The following is a 23793-nucleotide window of genomic DNA, read 5'->3' on the forward strand; positions in this document are numbered from 1 at the left end:
CAGAGTCTGGGGACAGTTTGCTTGCCACGGCATGGGAAGTGGGGTGCTAGGCTGGAGATGTTGATAATCTTAATATAATTTGCAGGGCAGCCCCACAGATGAGAGAGATCTAGCCCATAGTGTCTCTGGTTTGAGGCACATAAACCCTAATTTAAATTTTTCAAAGTGCATTTATCCTCCCCCCAAAGTGATATTTGCTTTATTTTCAATAACAAAAGTCATAAAAGCTTGAGTTTTCTTCATTAGGGCATATAAACTGGTTTGGTATAAAGAAGGAAGCTGTTGTGAATATCCTAAGAGACAACCTCCATTTGCAGCAAGTATATACTTTAATCTGCATCAGATGATACCACCCCATTTCATCATGTACTTCTCATTCCATACTCTGATGGCTGCTCATCCAGTGTGGACATAGTGGTGGTGGGATGCCCAGTCCGTGCTGGGCGTTGTGTTTTCTATGCATTGTCCACTTTTGAGCCCCCTCGTGCCTTGTGTGAGTCATGTCATGAAGTCCATTTCACAAATTTGAAAACAGAATGAACTAGTTGCCCAAGGTGATTGTCAGGTGACAGCATAAGCATTTGTACCTTGTCTCCTCCCACATCTTTAACTCCTACATTATAAAGCTCCCTGTGGGAATTACTTCTGTATGTAGTCAGTCACCTTTCTGGAGTACCTAGAAGTCCTGGCCAGCAGGAAGGAGGCCCTGCTGGGTCTAGATGGAGGGCCACATGACACCCTAAGAATTGACCTGTCTGCCACAATAACTAACAGTTAAATTAAAGAATTGTTGAAGGCCTTGAGGAGAAAGTCTTTGAAAGTTGCATTTTCCTTTTTTTAGGCTGTTACAGAAGACAAGTACGAAATCCTCCAATCTGTAGATGATGCTGCAATTGTGATAAAAAACACAAAAGAACCTCCATTGTCCTTGACCATCCACTTGACATCCCCTGTCGTCAGAGAAGAAATGGAGAAAGTATTAGCTGGAGGTAGGGAGACTGAGAAAGGCCAGCAGGCCTTTGGAAACTTGGTGATCTCTTACTACTCAAATGTGCTATTCAGTTTTAGACTACTATGATAAAAGCCTATCGGTGTAACTTTGACCACCTTTACTCTGAAACTGCATCTCCCGTTCAGTTTCAATACTTGGGAGCTTGACAAAACAGTTGCACTAAAAGTGAGTAGCACTTTTCATAGAGAATTGCACCATAATATCATAATCCTTAAACTTTCTCATCAGTATTATACTTGATGTATCTATTGAGCCATTCTCTGGCCTTTCTTGGAAAAGTGTGTCCCTGATACTTTCATGGTTTTTAAATTACTAATGATAACCTGATGGTTTCTGCATGAACATCCAGTTGGAATTGTGTAGCTAGCTTGTGTTGCAGCAGAATGAGGGCTTCTTCGTCTTCACCCCTGTCCAATTTTATCAGCTGCAGTGAATGATATACAAGTTTCTGATACACAGTTTTGGATGAAGTTTTAAACAGTGTGCAATTATCGGAGCAAATCTTTGAACCTTAGGCCCTAATAATGCTTTCACAAATCAAAGTTCACCCAGGGCCCCTCATGCCTCTCTTCCATGGAGAATTTTTTTCATCACAAATCTCACACTATAAAGGAAAGGTAATAGACCAAGGTAATAGACCAAGTCACTGACACACAAATAGCAGAAACAACCCACACTCTGGTTTTGCTGCAGCATTGGCTCAAATTTAGGCCCTGTTGCTGGTCTTTGATGACCTTTGGTTCCAGTACATGATTCAGACTACCAGAGCCCTTCTAGTGTATCAATTTAGGGACGCTGGACCTTTGACCAACAGGACTCTCTCTGTCAAGGGCTGGGGCTAGGGCAGTCCCACCTAGTGGGCGGAAGGTGGTCCCATTTGCTGCAGATGCCTCAGGGGATGGCTGTTGTGGGAAGCTGAGAGGGAGTTTATTTCCACTCCCCCCATCTGTTTTTGTTTTTGTTTTTTCCTATTGGAATTTTTAGCATAGCTGATTTGTGGGGGAAGTAAGGTAACAGCCTTAGAAGATGGGATCTGCCTATCTGTCCCCTCCCCCATGTAATGATCCCTATTAGAATGCCTGCCCACTTTTTTGTATTTTGGAGGGGCCTCCAATTTTTACTACTTCTTCTGCAGGCAGAGTTAAATACTCTTTAACTTCTCCTTCCCTGGTCAAGGGTGGAGATGACTTGAGATTCTGGGAGCCTCAGCTGCCCTTTAGGAAGCTGCCACATCCCCTTTCCACCTGACAGAAACCCCTTGGTCAAACTGTGCCTTGTCTTCTTATTCCATCCATGAATAGAAACGCTATCAGTCAACGACCCCCCGGACGTTCTGGACAGGCAGAAATGCCTTGCTGCCTTGGCGTCCCTCCGTCACGCCAAGTGGTTCCAGGTTTGCATTTTGTTCTTCTATTTGTCTTTCGGTAGAGAATTCCTAAGTTTTAACTTGGCTAACTTACACCATAAAGTTTCTGTAACATTGAAGGCTGCCGTGCCAAACTTAGCACCTGCAGTCTGCAGTTGCTAAATGAGCACGCATAAACAAATTTGACCCCCCCCCCCAAAGGAGACTTGTGACTGAGTAGGTGGGCTGCTGCTGCTTTGTGCCAAGAGTAACGTTATTCTCATGCACATGGTGAAATTGCTGCTGACCACATATTTGATGGTCGTGAATGTTCACCATCAACTCTTGACACAGTAGCACTGTGAGACTTGTGTTGGTCATGTTTGCTTTGTATTCGAAAAGGTGCCTTGGTGTAAAGAGCCTGTCCTTTGTTCCTCTAGGCCAGAGCCAATGGGCTGAAGTCATGTGTCATTGTCATCCGGGTTCTAAGGGACCTGTGTACCCGTGTGCCCACCTGGGGACCCCTCAGAGGATGGGTAAGACACCGTGTAGCTGTGACCACCAGGGGATCATGTGTACTTCCTCATACTCCAGGAGTGTGTGATGGTTACTAGGGTGGAGTTGGCCTTTGGGTATGGCCAATGTAGCCCTGTTAGAGCTGCATATTAAGGGTATGGCATCCAGGGAACCACAGGCGAGGTGGGAATGAGACTGAGACAGGACCCTCCATGGATAGTGCACGTCTCAGAGGAGGGAGGTGATGAGGCACAATTATTCTTTATGTGCTCCACTCTACCAAGGAGCCTTTTTGGCTGCCTTTTTGGACAGGGGTCAGCAAATTGGGGCCCATGGGCCAATTCCAGCCAGCTACATGATTCTCTACAGCCTAAAAAAGTTAAGGTTTTTGTATTTTTCAGTTGTTACATGTTAAGTATCCACACAGTGGCCTGTACTTTGGCACTTGACCTATATAGTCTGCAGGGTTTAGCACCTTATCACTGAAGGAAAAGTGAGCTGAGTTCTGCTTTAGGTGTCCTGTCTTTGGTTTAGCCCCAATCTGAACATGGGCAGCTATAACCCTTACCACCTATGTGGGCTTGTGCACAGTGACAGATCCTCAAGATTGACCCTCTTTCTCCTGCATACTGACTAACTGTCTCTCTTGCTTTGCAGCCCCTCGAGCTTCTCTGTGAGAAGTCCATTGGCACAGCCAACAGACCGATGGGTGCTGGCGAGGCCCTGCGGAGGGTGCTGGAGTGCCTGGCGTCAGGCATCGTGATGCCAGGTTGGGGTCTTGTGCTTTGCAAGTTGTAGGGAGAGGACAGGGATTGAGGCACTGAGGTCGCTTCCTGGTGGGTCCCCTGACTGGGTTAGGGCAGCAGCAGCCCCGTGTCCCCTTAGGACTGAAGCATGTGACTACCCTCTTGCACCATCATATCCAGCCCTGTGTCGGCTCCGCAGCTGTGACTCAGGGCGGATCCGGGGCAGTGGTGACCCACTCCCACGCGAGCTCCTTGCTCTGAGACACATGGATTATTTCTCACACGGGCTGGACGCTGAGTGGGTCACCAAGCTCAGCGTGTTTTCCAGAGCTGGGTGTGGATGGGGCGCGGGGGGGTAACGCACCTGGTTCCCTCAGCCAGCACAAGTCTTCCGAGATGCTAAAAGATAATCCTCTGCATATCTTCCTTGTTTCCTGCCTTCAGATGGTTCTGGCATTTATGACCCTTGTGAAAAAGAAGCCACTGATGCTATTGGGCATCTAGACAGACAGCAACGGGAAGATATCACACAGAGTGCGCAGGTATAGTCATCGCCATTGCCAACGTCAGCCCTTACCCAGTCTGTAATCACTGGCTTCCAGTTCCATTACTGGGTATTCTCAGGGTAGATTCAGGTCGGGACCAGAGGTGAAGGGATCATGCCTGATACAGGGCGCCCCAATCTGGGCTGCTTCTTTCCCCTGGTGCCACGCATGGTTGTGGCCTGTTTCCCTGCCTGCTCAGGTGCCATTTTCAGACACTGAGTCCAGCGGGGAAATGTATTTGCTGTGTGAACTGTTTAGGGGTTCTTCCCCTGCAGGCCTACCACGTGGCTCCGTGTGGCAACCAGTCCCCAGGTTGGGGTCTCCTGTATGCCTCTCCAGGGGGGTGGTCACAGGCTGGCCTTCCCCCACAGCAAGGCTGGGCCCTGGCAGTCAGTCCCTCCCCTGGCTGCTGGGGGACCCCTTGCTGTTTTAGGGGAGACCATTAGCAGCCCCCTCAGCTCCCACCCCTTCCAGAAGGCATTAGTGAGCACACACAGCTTGGGCAGGGGATCAGGGTGGCTGAGTCAGAGCCCTCTTCCCCTTCTCCAGCATGCTCTGCGGCTTGCTGCGTTTGGTCAGCTCCATAAAGTCCTGGGCATGGACCCCCTGCCTTCTAAGATGCCCAAGAAACCAAAGAATGAAAACCCAGTGGACTACACGGGTAAGCACGCTGAGGGGGGCCTGGGCCACCAGTGACATCTTGGAATATCAGCTGAGTACCAGTCTGGATTCTCAGCTGCTTCTGATCTCTTTCAGTTCAAATCCCCCCCAGTACCACCTATGCCATTACACCCATGAAACGCCCAATGGAGGAAGATGGGGAGGAAAAGTCTCCCAGCAAAAAGAAGAAGAAGATTCAGAAAAAAGGTATATGCCTTCATTAGTAGCCTTTATTCCCCTCATCTGGCTCTGATTCAGGGTCCTCCCCTCCCCAAGTGGTAACTTTGACTTAAAATTTTCCTGGATGTTATATTTGAGTCTTTTTTTTAAACGACTGAATACAGCATGGGCTACACAATACAGTGGGGTGGCTGTACCTCAGCTGCTGACAGGGCCCACCAGATACCTTGAAGTGTAGGGTGGACCATGGCATGTGTGGCCACCTAGTCCCCTTTGTTATACTCACAGCAGGCACTCAGAGGTGAGCCTTCCTTCTCCAGCTCAAAAGGAACTAATCTCCAGCAGAGCCCTGATGAACAGCTGTCCATAACAGTGTTGGTCTTCTCTCTAGAGGAGAAGGCAGAGCCGCCCCAAGCCATGAATGCGCTGATGAGACTGAACCAGCTGAAGCCAGGGTTGCAGTATAAACTGGTTTCTCAGACAGGGCCGGTCCATGCCCCCATCTTCACCATGTCTGTGGAGGTAGATGGCAACTCATTTGAAGCTTCTGGACCATCCAAAAAGACTGCCAAGCTGCATGTGGCTGTTAAGGTAAGTGTGGCTTGTAATGTGGTGCAATGTGTGTTTATGTTTAAATAGCAAAAACATTTCATTTTAGACTCCATTAGAGCCATCATCCCCTAATAGAGTTCTGGTGTGGATAGCAAGAATTATAACTTGTGAACACTAAAGTGATTAAATTTTTGAAGTTTTGCTAAGTCACTCATGGCAAGGATGCCTGTCTTGTATTGACTGACAGAGGATCCCCAGGCATGACTGGGAATCAGGATATATTGGGAAGTCAAAGGACAAACTCCATTGCTGGACCTAGCTTCTGAGCCTGGGTTTCTGGGGTGTGGGAATTTTTTTTGTGTATGGATTATCCCCATGCCAAGCCCACTTCATTGGTGGGTGTCCTGCGGTCTCCATCCTACAGGTGTTACAGGACATGGGCTTACCTACTGGCGCTGAAGGCAGGGACTCCAGCAAGGGGGAGGACTCAGCCGAGGAGACGGAGGCAAAGCCGACTGTGGTGGCTCCTCCACCTGTGGTGGAAGCTGTCTCAACCCCTAGTGCTGCCTTCCCATCTGATCCCACTGCCGAGGTGAGCACATGGTGGGGGCTGGGATGGAGTAGGCATCCCTGAGTCCTGGGAGCCGGGGTAGTCATTGGTTCTTGTTATTTCCTCCCCTGCTCTAGTCCAGAAGAATGTAGCTCACATAGGGGCCTCCCCGGTGGCGCAGCGGTTGAGCGCTGGGTTGCGAAGCTGCCCGCAGCCTCTGCAGCTCGGGTTCAATCCCTGGCTGCTCCCTGGCCACCGGAGGAGGGTCCCACATGGCGCACAGACCTCTCCTGCCGCCCGCTGCTCCCCTCAGCAGTGTACTTCGGTCCTTCTGCCTGCTCTGCTCCCCGCTCTGGCTCTGGTGTATTCTCTTACCCTCCCACGCTTCTGACTGTACCCAGTGCTTGTATAAATTAAAATAAATAAATACACAAATGTAAAAAAAAAAAGAATGTAGCTCACAGCTGAGAGGGTCTTAACTCCCTGTAGTAGGCTGAGGTAACCCCGAGATGGGTGTGAAGGCAGGTGGTTATGAGGCAGGGAGGCCCACTCAGGAGTCCTAGGAGCTCACTACTGGGGGAGAACAGATAAATGTAGCAGAAGGCCTCAGCTGCAGTGCCTTGTGTGTGCTTAAGAGCCTTTAACTGAGTTTGTTGGTTCTCTTTTCTGTTTTCCCTGAGAACGTAAAACAGCAGGGGCCGATCCTGACAAAGCATGGCAAGAACCCAGTTATGGAGCTGAACGAGAAGAGGCGTGGCCTCAAGTACGAACTCATCTCAGAGACTGGGGGCAGCCATGACAAGCGCTTCGTCATGGAGGTGAGGGCCGGAGGGGTAATTGCATGTAGTCCCCCGATCCAGGGGACGCATGGGGCATTCTCAACATGCACCTGTTCTTCCCAGGTTGAGGTAGATGGACAGAAGTTCCAAGGTGCTGGCTCAAATAAAAAGGTGGCAAAAGCATATGCAGCCCTTGCTGCACTTGAAAAGCTGTTCCCTGATGCCCCTCTTGCCCTTGAAGCCAACAAGAAGAAGAGAGCCCCTGTCCCTGTCAGAGGGGGCCCAAAATTTGCTGCAAAGGTAAGCGGCCTTCCCCAAGAACTGTGGTACTGGCACAAATTCTGTTACTTGCGTGTGAGATGTGTCTAATTTGATTCTTTTCTCTCCATCCAGCCACATAATCCTGGCTTTGGCATGGGAGGCCCCATGCACAATGAAGTGCCTCCGCCCCCAAATCTTCGAGGGCGGGGAAGAGGAGGGAATATCCGAGGTCGAGGGAGAGGGAGAGGATTTGGTGGTGCCAACCATGGAGGCTACATGAATGCTGGTGAGCACTCCCATCCTGTACTGTCTGAGGATGCAACTTGGTCCCTGGCCTTGGGCTAAGCTGCTGGGAGGGCAGAGTAGCCCTGCCCTGCCCTGTAACCCATCTGTTCTCTTCTAGGTGCCGGCTATGGCAGCTATGGATATGGAGGCAACTCAGCGACAGCTGGCTACAGTAAGTGTGTGTTTCTCTTTGTCTGAACTTGGGAAACAGCTACAGCTTAGTTCTATGCCTAAGTTAGTGCAGGTGGCCCACCAGCAGCAGCCTCCCTGAGACTTAACAGTGGTACGCATCTCTTCTTGGGTATTAGATCAGGCAGTCCTCCAGCCCCCAGCCTTGCAAAAGTGTAATTTACTCTTTAAGTGTTAAAACACGCTTGTGTGACTTGAAAGGTCTTTAAAAGTTAAAATTTTAAATTTCTCTGCTTTAAGCCATGTGAAGCACCAATCCTGTGGATATACATTTCCTGACAGTGCACAGCTCTTGTCTTGAGAAGGAGCCTTCATTGGGGGGTTACAGGAGCAGAGAAATCTAAAACATGAATTTCAAATGTGGCGCTCTGTGCCATTTTTCAAAAGAATTCTAATTTTTTTTCTCTGCTCTGTCTCCCCCTTTTGTAGGTGACTTTTTCACAGACTGCTACGGCTATCATGATTTTGGGTCTTCCTAGAGCATCTAAAAGTATTGCACACAAAATCAACTTTTTACTCCAATTTTCTCGAACTCCAAAACCCAAAGTGTCCGTGCTGTGCCCCTGTGCTTCACTGGGTTTCTCAACCGTGGCTTTTCACCGCAGCTTGTCTGAAACTCTTAGCCTGCAGAATTTAAGACAATGGCAGTTTTTATCGTGATTTGCCTTTGAACTTGGTCATATTGAAGTTCACAATAAGTGGAAAACAATTTTCAGAGAAAGCATTTTTGTGCAGAATTGCACAGAATTCTAGAGCCAGCGTTGGTCAGCATCAAGGCAAAGCCCACCTTTGCTTTTTATGGAAAGCATTACTTTATTTAAGAGACAGATAATGATACATTTTAATCTACCTTTGTCTTAATTTACAGCAGGTTTTGTATGAATTTTTAATCTTTTAACAAATTCCCAAATCTGGTTGATGCCTTTGACAGTAATGAAAACGATCTCATCACCACCTGAATCCAAAGCAACCGGCATTTTTTTTTTTTAATCTACGTACGCATGTAAAATGTTGGTAACGTGGGGCAATTGTATATTGTGCTGAGTTAACCTCTCCCGCCTTTTGTAAATGCTCTGGTGGGTTGTTGTTTGGGGATGCGATATTCTATGGCTGGTTTAGCTAGAGGTGAACTCTCAAAGGTATCAAAACTGTGCTTCCATTACTAGTGCAAGAAACAGACAGGCTTGAAGGGAGAGAGAACGTGGAATTTTGCAAGTCCTAATCAGAAATGCAAATGTATGGAATTCCAGCTTTTGTTGTTGTTGTTGATGGGACTTTAAAAATAAATAGAAAGAGCCCAATGTATACCTCAGCTTGCCCATGAAAAACCCGGCCTGAGCAGGGCCCACGTAGCTGGGCCTGCAGCCATGGTTCTCACCTCAGGGTGCAGACTTGAGTCTGTGCTCCTCCTGTGTGCACAGGTACATGGAGGCATTTGGCTCTTTACTGAGACCCCTGCTTCCTGGCAGAGGAGTCTTTCTTAGAAACTAATATGGTGTGGGCTCTGGCCAGCAGGTTTTTTTTTTGCAGTGAAGCCTGCCTCTGTATTGACTTGCAAGATTGTGCGTTGATTCAGGCAAAAACTCGTCAAAACGGTTACTACAGAATTTGTTCCCAGAGGTTTGAAACATTCAGTGAAACTTCTTAAAACTTTGATTGCATGATGTTTTTGTTTTGTTTTGTTTTGTTTTTAGAAAGTTATTGTTTGAGAATAATGTCTTTTATACCAGGAAATAGTTCTCCTGAATGATGTTGAAAACATCCCCTCCCCTTTATTATTATTATTATTTTTTTTTATCAATACATGTTAAAGTAACAAGGCCTTGGGACTTGGCGTCTTCATTCATTCCAGTGCTTGAGGAGGGGCAAGGAGGGCTCAGTGCAGGACTTGGGTCGGCCGAGGTGGCAGGGCTCTGAGGCTCTCTGTCCTGCAGCCTCCTTGAAGGCCCTTCGCATGTTTGCTCTCTCGCATTGTGAGACATGTCCTGCGCCGTGGTGTTCTGGCTTTGTGAAGGGGGGTGGGGGTGCCTGCCTGAAGGAAATAAACTGATGTCACATATCAGTTCTATCCAAATTATTGTGCAAACAACCTGACACTGGTGTGGCGTACACACCTCCAGTGGGTGGAAGGCACAGGAGGACTCCCAAATAGGCCCCACCCAAAAGGCGGGGGACCCTGGGTGCTAAATATGGAAGGGAAGGACAGGCAGTGTGGGAGGGGCCTCTCTCTTCCCACTCAGCCTAGGCATAGTGGGACTGCCCTGCCATCAGCAGACATAGACAGCACCAGCCACTAAAAGCATCCCCTGACTTACCTGCTCCAGAGCTGCCCTCTCCCTGTGTGAGCACTGGGGACTGACCACAGAGCTAGAGAGCCACCCACACCACCCATTCTCCCCATCCTTCCACCTCACCATAGCGGACCTATCCCTGTTGGTCCACCAGAGCATTGGGCATGGGGGGTGGGGTATTGACCACCCTGTATTCCAGGATCCATACCCAGTGACCAGAGCGGTGGGGCGTGGGGAGTCCTTACTGTCTCATTCTCAGCTTCAGGGCCTGAGAATGTGGTGGCCTCGCTGCACGCTTGTCAGTCCTGCTCAGTCCCATCTGCACCCGGCAGCTGTGCTAGGAACAGGAGTGGCCTCTGAGGAGACCGCCTGAGGCTGGAACTTGAGGTCCTGCCTGGACATTCTGATCCTGGTGTTAGCCAGTCTGTTCCCAAGGGGCTGTGGACTCCCCTCTTAAGTCATGTGTCTGCAGCAGTCACATTGGAGAAACACCCCTAGTCTTTGAGTTTATTTTCCTCTTATTCCTATAAGAACCTGGTCAGTCTAGTTGGTCTTCCAGGAATGACTCCAGTTCTTGGTGCCTTTTAAAGAGCTTGTCCTGGGGCTGTCCAGGCTTGAGGCTGCAGAGCCTTTTCCCAGCACAGTAGGGATGGGGTGGTTGGCTGCTTCTCTGGGGCTTTGCTTTTCCTGTCACCATTCAGGACATCTGGGTAGCAGTGAGCTAGGTGTGAATGTCATCCTGCTCTCAGAGCCCATCTCATTGTAATGTTGACATCTGCTGCAAAAGCTGCTGTCGGGCGCTGCTTGGCAAAGATCCATTGTTTTCATCAGCTGCTGGGTGAGTGGAGCTGAAGGCTGGGCTGCCCAAGCCAGGCTGCTGTCAGTACTGGAGCCATGCTCTACTCTCCTGCCCCTGGCCTGGGCAGTGGGCTTTGGAGGTCAGCCTTCAGGGCATACAGCTGTGACCTTCTTCCCCTTTCCCCCTCACAGATCTTATGCCTGACCCACTGCCTTCCTGTTTAGGTCAATTCTACAGCAATGGAGGGCATTCTGGCAATGCTGGTGGTGGCGGCGGCGGGGGCGGCGGGGGCTCCTCTGGCTACGGCTCCTACTATCAAGGTGACAACTACAACTCACCTGTGCCCCCGAAACATGCTGGAAAGAAGCAGCCACATGGGGGCCAACAGAAGCCATCCTACGGTTCAGGCTATCAGTCTCACCAAGGCCAGCAGCAGTCCTACAACCAGAGCCAGTACAGCAACTATGGCCCTCCACAGGGCAAACAGAAAGGCTACAATCATGGACAAGGCAACTACTCCTCCTACTCCAATTCCTACAGCTCCCCCGGGGGCGGGGGTGGCTCGGACTACAACTACGAGAGCAAATTCAGTGAGTTGGCTTTCAGTGCCCCTCGGCCTAGCCGGGGTGGGTCAGCAGCACAGCCCATAGAGTGGCAGAAAGTCAGCCTTGCCCTAATCTTTGATTGAGGGACTGGAAGGAATCAGGGCAGTGCTGGCAGCAGGGAGGGCATAAGGAAAATTGTGGAGGTAGAACCCCTTCAGACCCCATTCTCTGCCATTCCCTTGCCATTGCCTTTTCTGAAGGCAGGTGTAATGAGGGACCCTGTGTGACACTGGGGCAGAAGGGTGGAGTCTGAGTGTGGGCCAGACACTGCAAGGTCATCTCCAGGGATCGACTCTAGAGACAGCATTTCATCCAACTCCTAAATGAGACCAAGTTACTCTACTTCTGCCTGCACCTCCTGCACATACCCAGTAGGTTGTGACTGCATTGGTGGTCCTGCTGGGAAAGTATAGGTGTGCACTTGTTCTTTGTGACAGGACAGTGGTCAGTGGCAGGGCCAAGGATTTAATGCCATGCTGTGTGTGCATAGGCTTGTGGGAGGTAGAGGGAGGGCAGTTTGAGTGCCCACCAGGCACCCTGGTGGTGCCAGGGTGGGAGATGAGGTTCCCCTTGGTTTGGGGCTGGTCACGTGCTTCAAACTGCTGGGAAGCTTGGGTTGGAGGAGCAGGTGGGAAGGTAGAATGGAACTGGGCTTCAAAACTGTTGCTGGACTGATTCGGGATACATTGAAGGGCTCTCACTGGTACTTCCTGGTTGGACTGACTTGTGTCGGATTTAAACAGTACAGGGACATCTGCACAGGTCCAGGGTCTCAGCCTAGGGCCTGCCACATGCAGGGCCACAGCACCAGGACCCTGGACTACCTCAGCATCTCTTGGACAAGGCCCTTTAACCACACTGTCTTCTTTCCCTCAGACTACAGTGGTAGTGGAGGCCGGAGCGGCGGGAACAGCTACGGCTCAGGAGGGTCGTCCTACAATCCAGGGTCACATGGGGGCTACGGCGGAGGTTCTGGGGGCGGCTCATACCAAGGCAAACAAGGTGGGCCTGCAGGAGCAGGTGGCACTGCATGGGGGTACTAAACACAGAACCAGCAGAGGCTACACAGATACCTGGCCTGGGCAGGGTTGCAGGGATGTGAGAATAGGGAGTGGGAATCTTGGGTTTGTGGGACCCTTTATGAGTATAGGTTTAACATACCTCCAATTAGGGCCTCTCTAGTGGCACAAGGGGTTAATTTTCAGCACTATGAAGCTATCTGCAGCTACTGTAGCACGAGTTCAATCCCCTACCAGGAGACTAACCCACATGGTGCAGCAGACCTCTCCTAGCTCACCCGTTGCTCTCCTCAGCAGTGTATTTCAGTCAGTCTGCCTCTTCTGCTCCCTACTCTGGTGAATAATCCTCTCAACCCCCCGCACCTCTGGCCTACACCCTGGCTCTTGTATGCATAAGTAAATAAATTGTTTTTAAAAAATACCTCCAATTTCAGGCTCTTCAGATGCCAGAGACGCAAAACTTTCCAACTCTTAAATGCTGGCATCTATGTAAAGAAATGCTGATAACAGTGAGGTCAAACAGTCTGACCTGTGACCTGTGATTAGTGCCCATGATTTAGACTGACTTATATTCCAGCAACCTCTGGTTACAGCTTCTGCTGTCAGATGTGTGTGTGACTGGGCAGATAACCACTCACAAACTAGGGTCTGATGGTCCCATCTTGCAGGACATTGGTGATAGCTGCCTGTGACTCAGAAATTTAGTGGAGCAGAATAGGAGCCCAAGGCCAGCGATCATGGTTCAGATGACAGGTATTGTTCTGGGCTCTGACTCATGGCCAAGTCCCTCACCTCTCACCCACCTCTCTTCCCCCTAGGAGGCTACTCGTCACAGTCGAACTACAACTCCCCGGGGTCCGGCCAGAATTACAGCGGCCCTCCCAGCTCCTACCAGTCCTCACAGGGCGGCTACGGCAGAAACGCAGACCACAGCATGAACTACCAGTACAGATAAAGCCCCCGAGGGGTGAAGATTTGTACCTTCTGCACTTACCCTGTTGTAAGATTCAGTTTTATGCATCACAGTTAACATGTCAGCCGGCCTTTCCAGGCCCCCTCTGCCCCACCCCCTCCACGTTGCTGTGTTGTGAGGTGCAGCTGGTCACTCCCGTGACCCGTCCTGTGACCCATATTTAGCCGTGTTTGGGACTCCGTGTCTTCAATGGTTTGTTAGTTGCCATTACAACTTTGTCTGAGTAGACTTTTTTTGAGTTCTTGCAGTTCAGTATCCCTCTGTCTATTTACAATTGGTGTTAGTGTTAACGCAGTTTGTCTTTAAATAGTTACGGAAGGGATACGTCATCTGTTAATGCTTTTGTGAAGTGAGTTAAATGAGCTTTCTGTATTTTAATGCTTTAGTGTTTCAGTTTTATAAGTGAAGATTTTATTTTAAAAACCAGCGGGAAAGAGTGGGGTTTTTTGTATGTCTGGATCATTCAGGCAGTACATCTGAATTCAGCTGAATGTAGACAAATAAAGAAAAAGAAAACTCTGCACCCGTAGTAGGCCTGGGTGTCTGCCCCCACCAACAGTGTGATGGGCAGATTCTTACACTCTGTTCCCAGCACCGAGAAGTGGGTGGGGGCAGCAGGATAGTCCCTGGTCATCAGCGGGTCCAACTCAGGCCTTTAGACGCCCGTACTCTGAGCTTGGCAGCACCAGCAATCAATTTCCTTGGATCGTGCAGACCCTGTATCCTGGCTCATCCAACACACTCAGTTCTGTGGAGGTCCTTGCTGGTGGTGGGGTTTGCTCACAATTCAAGCGCTTTGCTTTCTGCTCCATGAGTCGTGGTGTAGTTTTAAGTGCAATTTCACATCACCGTGGAGTCAAACATCCTTACAGGCTTCAAACCTAATTTGGAAAAGGCCAATTTGAGTGAGCTATACAACCCTCTGTGCCAGGATAGCCTGCCTCCTCCCTGTTACCACCCCTGCCCAGACTCTTGACTGGCACAGTGGTGTTCTTTTCAGTTGTTCAGCCCTATTCCAGCAGGTTTCCCTGGAGGAGTGGTTCTCAGTCTTAATTGATTTTCCGGTGTTTGCTGTGTATATTTTCAGCGGGGGAGAGGTGGAGGACCCCAGAGCAGCCTTCAACTCAGTCCTGCCCCAGGGGTGGGTGGGACAGCACTTGCATTGCCCTTACCTGGACCTGTCTGGGAAGTCATGGGTTGCATCTCTAAGGATGTCCTTTTTCGTCTTGCCATCAACCTGCATTTTGGAAACTGTTTCTCCATCCTTGCAGATGGGTGCTGAATGAGGCCTGGGCACTAGGTAGCCCCTTGGCTTCCCATGCTTAACAATGGCTTTGAGCAGAATGAAAACCATTCTTTACTCAGAAACCACACAGCTGATGCGGAAACACAAATGTGCCTTCAAATGATGAAGATTTGCCTGCTAGGAAAAGAAAGGTGTTCTGCTCCGAAAGAAAAAAAATGGCAAGTTTTTGCTTTATGCTGTAGCAGAGGCGGTCCCAGGTAGTGAGTGGTCCAGCCCAGGGAGAGGGAGTAAGAGAGGGGACTTGTGAAGCCAAGCTTGGGTTGGCCTGACATTCCCTGGATCTTTCCAGCATGTGCAATATTGGAGACAGAGACTGAGGATGTGATCCAGCCTTGGCTTTGATGGGAAATGTCATCCCAGACTCATCCAGGGCTAGGACAAAAAAAAGACCCAACAAGATCATTGGGATCTTGTGTTTGAGATGAGAGGATAAAGGCTGTGGGGGAACCTGTGACACTCAGAGACCCACAAGAGAAACACCCGGCCCCACCTGCCAAATGTCGTCAGACTGCACCTGCATTGTCACGATAGGTCTTCTCGTGTCAGATTCCCAAGCAATGACTCCTGCCACATTTAGTTTTTTGAATGCAGCAGACCCACCACAAGGGGAGGCAGCTCAAAGAAGGCAGTGGGTGAAGCTGTCCCAGGCCTTTTGGGTGTAGACTCAAGTCCTTAAGGAGCTGGTACTTGATCACATGTTCCTCTGTCATGTGGGGAAGGTAGCACCAGAGCAAGTGTTGGTGACTGGAGAGAATATTGCCACGAACAGAGCAATATCCTGGAAACAGGAACATTCCTTCTCTTCCAGCTTCTGGGGGCTCCAGGCATTCATTCCTTGGCTTGTGACAACACCACTCAAGTCTCTGCCTCCACCTTCACATGACTTGTGAGTTTTTGGCTCTCAAATTTCCTTCCTTTTTCTTATAAGAACATCAGTCATTGGATTTAGGGCTCACTCTGAACCTGGAGCAACTCCTTAAGTACATCTGTAAAGACCCTGTTTCCTAATAAGGTCATCTTCATAGGTATCAGCTGTTGGGACTTGAACTTTTGGCAGGACGTTGGGTGAAGGTTTTCTGCTACATTGCTGCCTGCATAGCCCTGGGAGTTTATCGACCACAGCCAGCATCAAGTCTGGACAACACGGTACCAGCAGCATCTTGGTAGCAAGGGTCGCTACCTGTCTCAAGGTGACAGTTGATGAACACAGTCTGTGGTGTCCTAATTGCTTAGGGACCTCATTGGTGCTGGTAGTGCTATGATTCAGTTGGCCAACAGCAGAGTCTCAGCCCACAGGACCTGTTGCCCCAGGGAGCTGGGCTTATGAAGATATGACTGACACCTTGAACATGGAGAATATCTGAGCTGAGGCTGCAGTCTCCTGGAGTAGGTGAGGGAACAGCTCTTAGACTCAAGAGGGTTAAAAATTGCATGTGCCAGTCACGTCATCCAATTCAAAGCTTACTGAGGTCCTCCCAGACCCATTGCCCTCCAAGCCCAAAAAGAGCCTGGAGAAGGTCCTTGCCAAGCTGTTTCTCCAGCCCTTTATCAGCCGAGGTCATGGTGAGCATTGACAGAGGACCACCATGAACTGTATCCACAGGAAGGATAGGTGTCTCCCACACACAGCTCAGCAAGTTGATCAGGATAGTATACCTGGTTAGTGACCTGGGACTGGAAACACCAGAAGGCTCATGATGTCTTCAGAGGAAAGGAAGGAAGACCATATGACTTACTGGACAGGTGGTGTATGTTGCATGGTGGGCTGAGGTCACATCAAGGAAGGGACAGCCTTGGGAGTTTAATGTGATCCCAGGGGAGTTACTGGGGTTTAAAGATCTAGGACCAAACTGCCTCTGAGCAGTAATAAAAGGACAGATCAAGGATTTTTACCTGCTTAGATATAGCAGCATCCCTGGTGGTGCCTCTGTACTACAGTCTGACCTGGGAGTCACCACTCAGATGCCTAAAGGCCCTCCACCTTGACAGGGAAACAGTCATCTGAGCATATCTGTGTAGTCAGCAGGCCCCACCTAACCCCTAGGGACAGACTAGGCCTGGCCCTCTGCAGCCTGGCTGTTGATATGAGGGTTCAGTGTCCATGTGTGACCCCCACACTGGCTTTTCCCTTTGTAGTCCTGTCCTAAGACCTCAACGCAGGAAGCCTTTTTGGCTCATAAGCTCATTCTTACCCATCCTGGAATAAATGGAAACTTCGTTGCTCATTGTTTCATTCACTCAGCTTGTATTTGTTCTGTGTTACTTACCAGTTCTGCAATCATCACTGGGAATGTGGCTGTGAATCTGGTCCCTGTCCTTGGGGAGCTTCCAGGCACTGAGGAGGACCCTGACCCAGCCAGGGCCAGGAGTGTAATAGGAAGACTTCCTGTGTTTAAAGCAAAATGGGATGGTTAAATTTGAACCTGAACAAGGTGTGTTGGGGAGGGAGAGTGAAGGCTATGCCATCCAGTGGTAACAGCATGCTCCCCAACCCCGAATTCAGCTGGGAAGTGGGAATGGACATATTGGAGCTGAAGTCAAAAGCATTTTGGGTGTGAAAAGGAAGTGTGATGATAGTAGGGCCTTGGCAGTGCAAAGGGCAGAGAGCCATATAAGGGTTCTGCACTGAGGACCTAAGCTGATTCTTGCCTCTGAACTGTCCTTGTGACTCTTAAGCAGAGAATGGGTGTATGAGATGAAGAATGACCATCTGGAACACGGGCTTGAGTTCTGGAATATCCAAACAGACTGCAGTCTCCTGGACTAGGTGAGGGAATAGCTTTCAGGTTAAAGACAACATTTCCCAGACTGGGCAAATAGGCCCAGAAAGTTTCTGGATTTCCCAATCTGCCCAGAAATTACATCTCTGCTCTTAATGTGTCCCAGGACCTCTGTATCCAACCCCCCCCCTTTTTTTTAATAAATGCCAGCTTTTTTATTTAAGCACTGGATACAGTCAGAAGCACGGGAGGGTAAGAATTCAGCAGAGCCAGAGCAGGGAGCAGAACAGGCAGACTGATGGAAGTACACTGCTGAGGGGAGCGGCAGATGTGGCAGGAGAGGTCTGCGCGCCATGTGGGAACCTCGCCAGTGGCTGGGGATTGAACCGGCACTGCAGAGGCTGCGGGCAGCGTCGCAGCCCAGCGCTCAGCCGCCCCGCCACCAAGGGAGGCCCTGTATTCCTTCTTAAGACCAACCACTTGGTCACCAGTTTGGGGGCTGGTCTTGACAGGTGCAGTGATGGCAGGGAAGGGGAGATAGGATCTACTGAGAGTTCCCCAGTATTGGTCACACACCTGGGGCGATTTGTAGGCCTCCACTTAAGGGTTGCAGAAACAGGCCAAGCCTCCCTCTGCGACTCTTCCGTTCCTAGGTCCAGCTGGTGCCCACCGCCCACCTCTTCCATACTCAATCAAAATGTCCCGTTCCATATGGAAATATTTCCCAGGCCCAGCCGCATCAGTTCCAACAGCCTGACGTCAAGCTATGAGTTTTTGGACCACCGAAAACACATCAAATAGGTTGTCGAAAGCTCCGCCCCTATAGAGTGTGAGGTTTGCGCGCCTCAACACTTAAGACCTCTATTGAAGGCTCCGCCCCCAGAGGCCGCGTCCTTGGTCTCCAGGCACCGAGCACGGCGCTGTCCAGCGTGCTGAAGTTGTGCTTCCAGCGCCTACCTCATCGTGCCCAGTGCCAAACATCTAAAGCAAATACCACTGAACCTCTGCTTCACCCCACTTCCACTCCTTCCTTTTTTTTTATTTTTTTTGGGGGGTGGGGACCCTCGCCAGCAGCCGGGGAACAAACCGGCGCTGCAGAGGCTGCGGGCAGCCTTGCAGCCCCTCGCTCAACCACTGCTCCACCAGGGGAGGCCCTTCCACTCCTTTGACTTTTGGTAGTAAAGCTCATTTCCCCACGCTCCACAAAGAAACCGCCGCCTATACATTTAGCTCAGAGGAAAACCTACAGTACCCACGCAAACTAGAGGATTCGAAGGGCTTCATTCTGTCATGTCCACACGCTCACTTCCTGTCCCTTTTATCACTCCCTCCAGTCACACTGACCTTCCTGCTGCACTGCAGAGATCCAGGCACATTCCCACCTCGAGGGTCTTAGCTTTCACTGTTTCCACTGCCTGAAATTCTCCCTCCCAGATTTCATGACTTCTCCCACATCTTCAGGCCTCAACTCAAGTTTTGCCTCAATGGGTCTGGTACTAATCACCCTACTTAAATGATCACTTCCAAAATACTCTCTTTCCCCCACCATCACCTCCACCCCCTAGAACATGATCCTGATATATTTTACTTGTTTTTGTTTTTTCACTCTTTCAGGGTGTGGATTTTTAAAATTTGTTTATTTGCTGTGGTCAGCAGTAAGATTACATCCTGACTCAGTATGGGTATTCCGTGATACACTGAATATGTATTCATGCATTTATTTGGCCACACATTGCGCATCAAGTCCTGTGTATCTCAATAATGATCCTGGCCCCAATTTAAAGATAAAGCAACCAAGACTCAGAGTGGCCACCACATGACCAAAATCACTGCAGTCATGGTCAGCACCTTGGCCATGTTGAATACTGCTGCCAAATCACCTATGCTTATAAAAGATATTCGTAAATGGTTGAAACATGTGAAAAAGTATCCAACCTCAGTAGGAATCCTGGAAATGGAAACTAAAACACCAATAAAGTGCCATTTCATACACACCTGATTAGTAAAGTTTAAGAGTTCTGAAAATATGAGTTATGTTACAAAATACAAAGAGGGAGATTTCCTACACTGCTGTTGTGGGTATCAGTTATATTTGCTTGAAGAAAAGTAGTCCTGTGTAAAGTCGAATATACATCCAGTTGAAGGCTCTTCAATCCAGTCCTAGGATCCATTTAAAAAAAAAAGATTTATAGGGCCTCACTGGTGGTGCAGGGGTTAAGACACAACCTATGAGGCAATATGCAGCCACTGCAGCACAAGTTTGATTCCCGGCCAGCCAGGGAGAAACCCACTTGGTGGGACAGACCTCTCCTTTCTCGCCCGCTGCTCCCCTCAGCAGTGTACTTTGGTCCGTCTGCCTGTTCTATTCCCCACTCTGTCTCTGGTGAATCCTCTCACCCTCCCGTGCATCTCTGGCCTGTACCCCAATTCTTGTATAAAAATAAAACTTTAAAAAAAAGATATTTATGCGTATAAGAGCTGGGGTGTAGGCCAGAGGTGTGGGAGGTTAGAGGATTCACCAGACAGAGTGGGGAGCAGAACAGGCGATTCACTGAAATACACTGCTGAGGGGAGCAGTGGATGAGACAGGAGAGGTCTGCTGCACCATGTGGACTAGCTCCCTGGCTAGGGATTGAACTTGTGCCGCAGTAGCTGTTGATAGCTGTGCCACAGTAGCTGTTTATAGTCCTGAGACTTAACCTCTTGCACCACAAGGGAGGCCCGGATTCTTGCAGAGATATACAAGGAGATGTGTTCACAATTGTTCTTAATAGTGCTGTATGAAATAGCAAAGACAAACCAACAAATGCAAAAACTGAAAAAGTCTGCAACTCTGTTTGAAGGGTGAATAAGTATGCTGTGGTATATTTATATCAGTACATCTGGTATGTTGGCCTATAAAAGAAATGAATCTCAGAAGGAGCAAAACCAAGTTACAGGGATAGGTGTGCTGTAATGTGATTAATGGAATAACATCCAGCAGCTTCTCCCATACCTCCGTTTTGCTGTTGAATTAAAAAAAAAAAAAAACTTACAGGGCCTCCCTGGTGGCACTGGGATTAAAGTTTCAGCTCTATCAAGCTATCGCCAGCCACTGCAGCCTAAGTTCAATCCCCGGCCAGGGAGCTACCCACATGGTGCAGCAGACCTCTCCTGTCTCACCTGCTGCTCGCCTCAGCAGTGTATTTCATTCAGTACATCTGCCTGTTCTGTTCCTCGCTCTGTCTCTGGTGAATCCTCTCACCCCCCACATCCCTGGTCTCTACCCCAGTTCTTATATGCATAAATAAATAAATCTTTAAAAAATAAAAGAAACCAGAAAGACAAAAACAGATCCCAAGAGATAGCATCTAGATTGAGACCTTATTTCTTTTTTGCAGATTTATTTATTTATGGATACAAGAACTAGGGTACAGGCCAGAGGTGCAGGGGGTGGGGCGAGAGGATTCACCAGAGACAGTGGGGAGCAGAACAGGCAGATTGACTGAAATACACTGCTGAGGGGAGCAGCGGTTGAGACAGGAGAGGTCTGCTGTGCCATGTGTGTAGCTCTCTGGCCAGCTCAGGATCCAACTCATGCTGCAGATGCTGCAGTTAGCTTCATAGTGCTGTGCTTAACCCCTTGCACCACCAGGGAGGCCCAAGACCTTTTTTCTTTTTTTTTTTTCTTTTTTTTTTTTAACTTTTTTTTTTTTTTATAGAGGCATGTTTTTATTTATTTATTATTTGTTTGTTTGTTTGTTTTGTTTATACATGCACTGGGTACAGTCAGAAGCACGGGAGGGTGAGAGAATTCACCAGAGCCAGAGTGGGGAGCAGAGCAGGCAGAAGGACCGAAGTACACTGCTGAGGGGAGCAGCGGGCGGCAGGAGAGGTCTGTGCGCCATGTGGGACCCTCCTCCGGTGGCCGGGGAGCAGCCGGGGATCGAACCGGCGCCACAGAGGCCGCGGGCAGCTTCGCAACCCAGCGCTCAACCGCTGCGCCACCGGGGAGGCCCAAGACCTTTTTTCTTAAGAGTCATAATGGAAATCATAAGTGGAATGCTTAATGTGCTCAGAGGATATAATTGTTAACTTTGAGCTCTATACCCTGTGATACTATCTTTCTTTTTTTTAATTAAAAGATTTATTTATGCATACAAGAATGGGGTGCTTGCCAGAGATGTTGGGGGTGAGAGAACTCACCAGAGACAGATTGGGGAACAGAACAGGCAGATTGACTGAAACATAATGCTGAGGGGAGCAATGGGTGAGTCAGGAGAGGTTTGCTGCGCCATATGGGTTAGCTCCCTGGCTGGGGTGAAGGGGGGAAATTGAACTAGTGATGCGGTGGCTGCAGATAGCTTCATAGTGCTGAAAGACATTGCAAAGATACACTTCAAATTCATAAAGAAAGGAATAAAATAATCTGAAGATATAGAATCAACTGTAGACCAATAAATTTGGCAACTTAGATTATATGAACAAATTCTTAGAAAACTACTGCTTACTTGAGAAGGAGAAAACCTGAGCAGTCCTTCATAATCACTACAAAATTTAAAACAGCGGTTTAAAATAATTCCTTTAAGGAAGACAACCTGATGAATTCACAGGTAACAAACAAACAAGAAACATAATTCTGATGTTCCAAAATTTCTTCCAGAAAACAGAAACAAGGTCACTCTTCAAATTATTTTATCAGGTTTGCACAATCTAAACACCATAGTCAAAGACAGTACAAGAAAGTAAAATCATCAAAGAATGTAATTTATAGCAGATGCAAAAATTCTAAATATAGGGCCTCCCTGGTGGCACAAGGAGTTAAGACACAACTTATGAAGCTATCCACAGCCACTGCAGCACGAGTTCGATCCCCAGCCAAGGAGCTACCCACATGGCGCAGCTGACCTCTCCTGCCTAGCCCGCTGCTCCCCTCAGCAGTGTATTTCAATAGACCTGCCTGTTCTGTTCCCCATTCTGTCTCTGGTGAATCCTCTTACCCCCCCACACCTCTGGCCTGTACCCTAATTCTTGTATGCATAATTAAATCTTTTTTTAAAAATAGATGCAGTAGGTATGAAGTGGTTAATTCCAGAGAGATTAGAAAGAAGAGGAGTCCCTTTTTGCTGATAAGTCAGATATAGGGAGTGAGAGACAGCTCAAGGACTAGCCTGAAGTTTCTGGTGTAAGTTCTTGGAAGGATTTAACTGTTATTTCCAAGAAGGGGAAGATAGAGTAGGTAAGCAAACTTGGGGGCACAACCAGCAGCTATGCTTTGGAAATGCAGAGTTTGGGTAACCTAGACACCTAGTGGGTATGTCAAGGAGGCATCTGTAATGTAGAGATGGTCCAATTTTATTTTATTTGTGTTTTTTTAAAGATTTTATTTATTTTTTTTATACAAGCACTGGCTACAGCCAGAAGCCCGGGAGGGTGAGAACTTACTAGAGCCAGAGCGGAGAGCAGAACAGGCAGACTGACGAAGTATGCTGCTGAGGGGAGCAGCAGGCGGCAGGGGAGGTCTGCGTGCCACGTGGGACCCTCGCCCGGCGGCCGGGGATCAAACCAGCGCCGCAGAGGCTGCGGGCAGCCTCATAATCCAGCGCTCAACCGCTGCGCCACCGGGGAGGCCCTGTTTTTTTGTTTGTTTGTTTGTTTTTTAAATTTTGTTTTTTTTTTTTAATAGGAGGACTATGCTAGCAATAAAAACTGGGGTGTTAGAAATGTAGAGATTTTTCAAGTAATAATTTCAGTTACAGGTTATGTGATATACAGAAAGAATGAAGACTTATTAAGATTGTGAAATCAGTAGCAATTGCAAATGAAAACATAAGCCAGTCCTGTGGAAAATCAGCAAAGAACAGTGTTGGAGACAACTGAAATTGCAGAAGCCCTGAGGTTGTTCACCTAGGAAGGTGTTTACCAGAGTGGCCTCAGTGAGGAATATCCACCATCATGAGAAACGAATCATCAGCACAAAGGTGCTAGTGGGTCAATCTTGCTAGGATTGGAATAGTTTAGGCCAGTTGTACTGAGATGAAGCATTCTGGGGCAATGGCGCCCTCTGCTGGCCAGGCTACATATCAGCTCCATTTTCATTAATAATGATTATTGGGCCTCCCTGATGGTGTAAGTGGTCAAGCCTCTGCACCATCAAGCTATCACCAGTCACTGCAGCATGAGTTCGATTCCCACCCCCCGCCCCAGCCAGGGATCTGACCACATGGCGCAGCCGACCTTTCCTTTCTTGCCCACTGCTCCCCTCAGCAGTGTATTTCAGCAGATTCGTGTGTTCTGCTCCCCACTCTGTCCCCAGGACCTCTGGCCTATATCCCAGTTCTTGTATGCATAAATAAATAAAATAAATGTTTTTAAAATGATTATATCATACATTACTATGTATGATATACTATGTATGATTTATTCATACTATACATGATTTATTAACAGTCAGTGCTTAACAAACCCAGTCTCTCTCATC

General features: G+C 48.7%; 1 protein-coding gene across 5 annotated transcripts in view; it reads left to right on the forward strand.

Moving 5' to 3' along the window:
• ILF3 (interleukin enhancer binding factor 3) overlaps positions 1-13825 on the forward strand; it is a 31435-nt gene extending 17610 nt beyond the window's left edge. Inside the window, exons 5-20 of one of the 5 annotated variants that reach the window (XM_037505782.2) lie at positions 842-989; positions 2314-2405; positions 2798-2893; positions 3531-3642; positions 4064-4161; positions 4714-4825; positions 4921-5031; positions 5396-5595; positions 5981-6148; positions 6787-6924; positions 7009-7185; positions 7279-7432; positions 7550-7603; positions 10935-11300; positions 12192-12317; positions 13153-13825. In XM_037505782.2, coding sequence (XP_037361679.1) covers positions 842-989; positions 2314-2405; positions 2798-2893; positions 3531-3642; positions 4064-4161; positions 4714-4825; positions 4921-5031; positions 5396-5595; positions 5981-6148; positions 6787-6924; positions 7009-7185; positions 7279-7432; positions 7550-7603; positions 10935-11300; positions 12192-12317; positions 13153-13289 — 2289 coding nt within the window. In that variant the 3' untranslated portion in view covers positions 13290-13825. Of the gene's footprint in view, positions 1-841; positions 990-2313; positions 2406-2797; positions 2894-3530; positions 3643-4063; positions 4162-4713; positions 4826-4920; positions 5032-5395; positions 5596-5980; positions 6149-6786; positions 6925-7008; positions 7186-7278; positions 7433-7549; positions 7604-8049; positions 9440-10934; positions 11301-12191; positions 12318-13152 lie in introns of those variants that run through there. The other 4 variants (XM_037505784.2, XM_037505783.2, XM_037505785.2 and 1 more) reach the window with 4 other exon arrangements.
• The last annotated feature ends 9968 nt before the right edge of the window (positions 13826-23793 follow it).

This window comes from Talpa occidentalis, unplaced genomic scaffold (genome assembly GCF_014898055.3).
Source record: "Talpa occidentalis isolate TD23 unplaced genomic scaffold, MPIMG_talOcc4v2.1 talOcc4.12, whole genome shotgun sequence".
Taxonomy (NCBI): domain Eukaryota; kingdom Metazoa; phylum Chordata; class Mammalia; order Eulipotyphla; family Talpidae; genus Talpa; species Talpa occidentalis.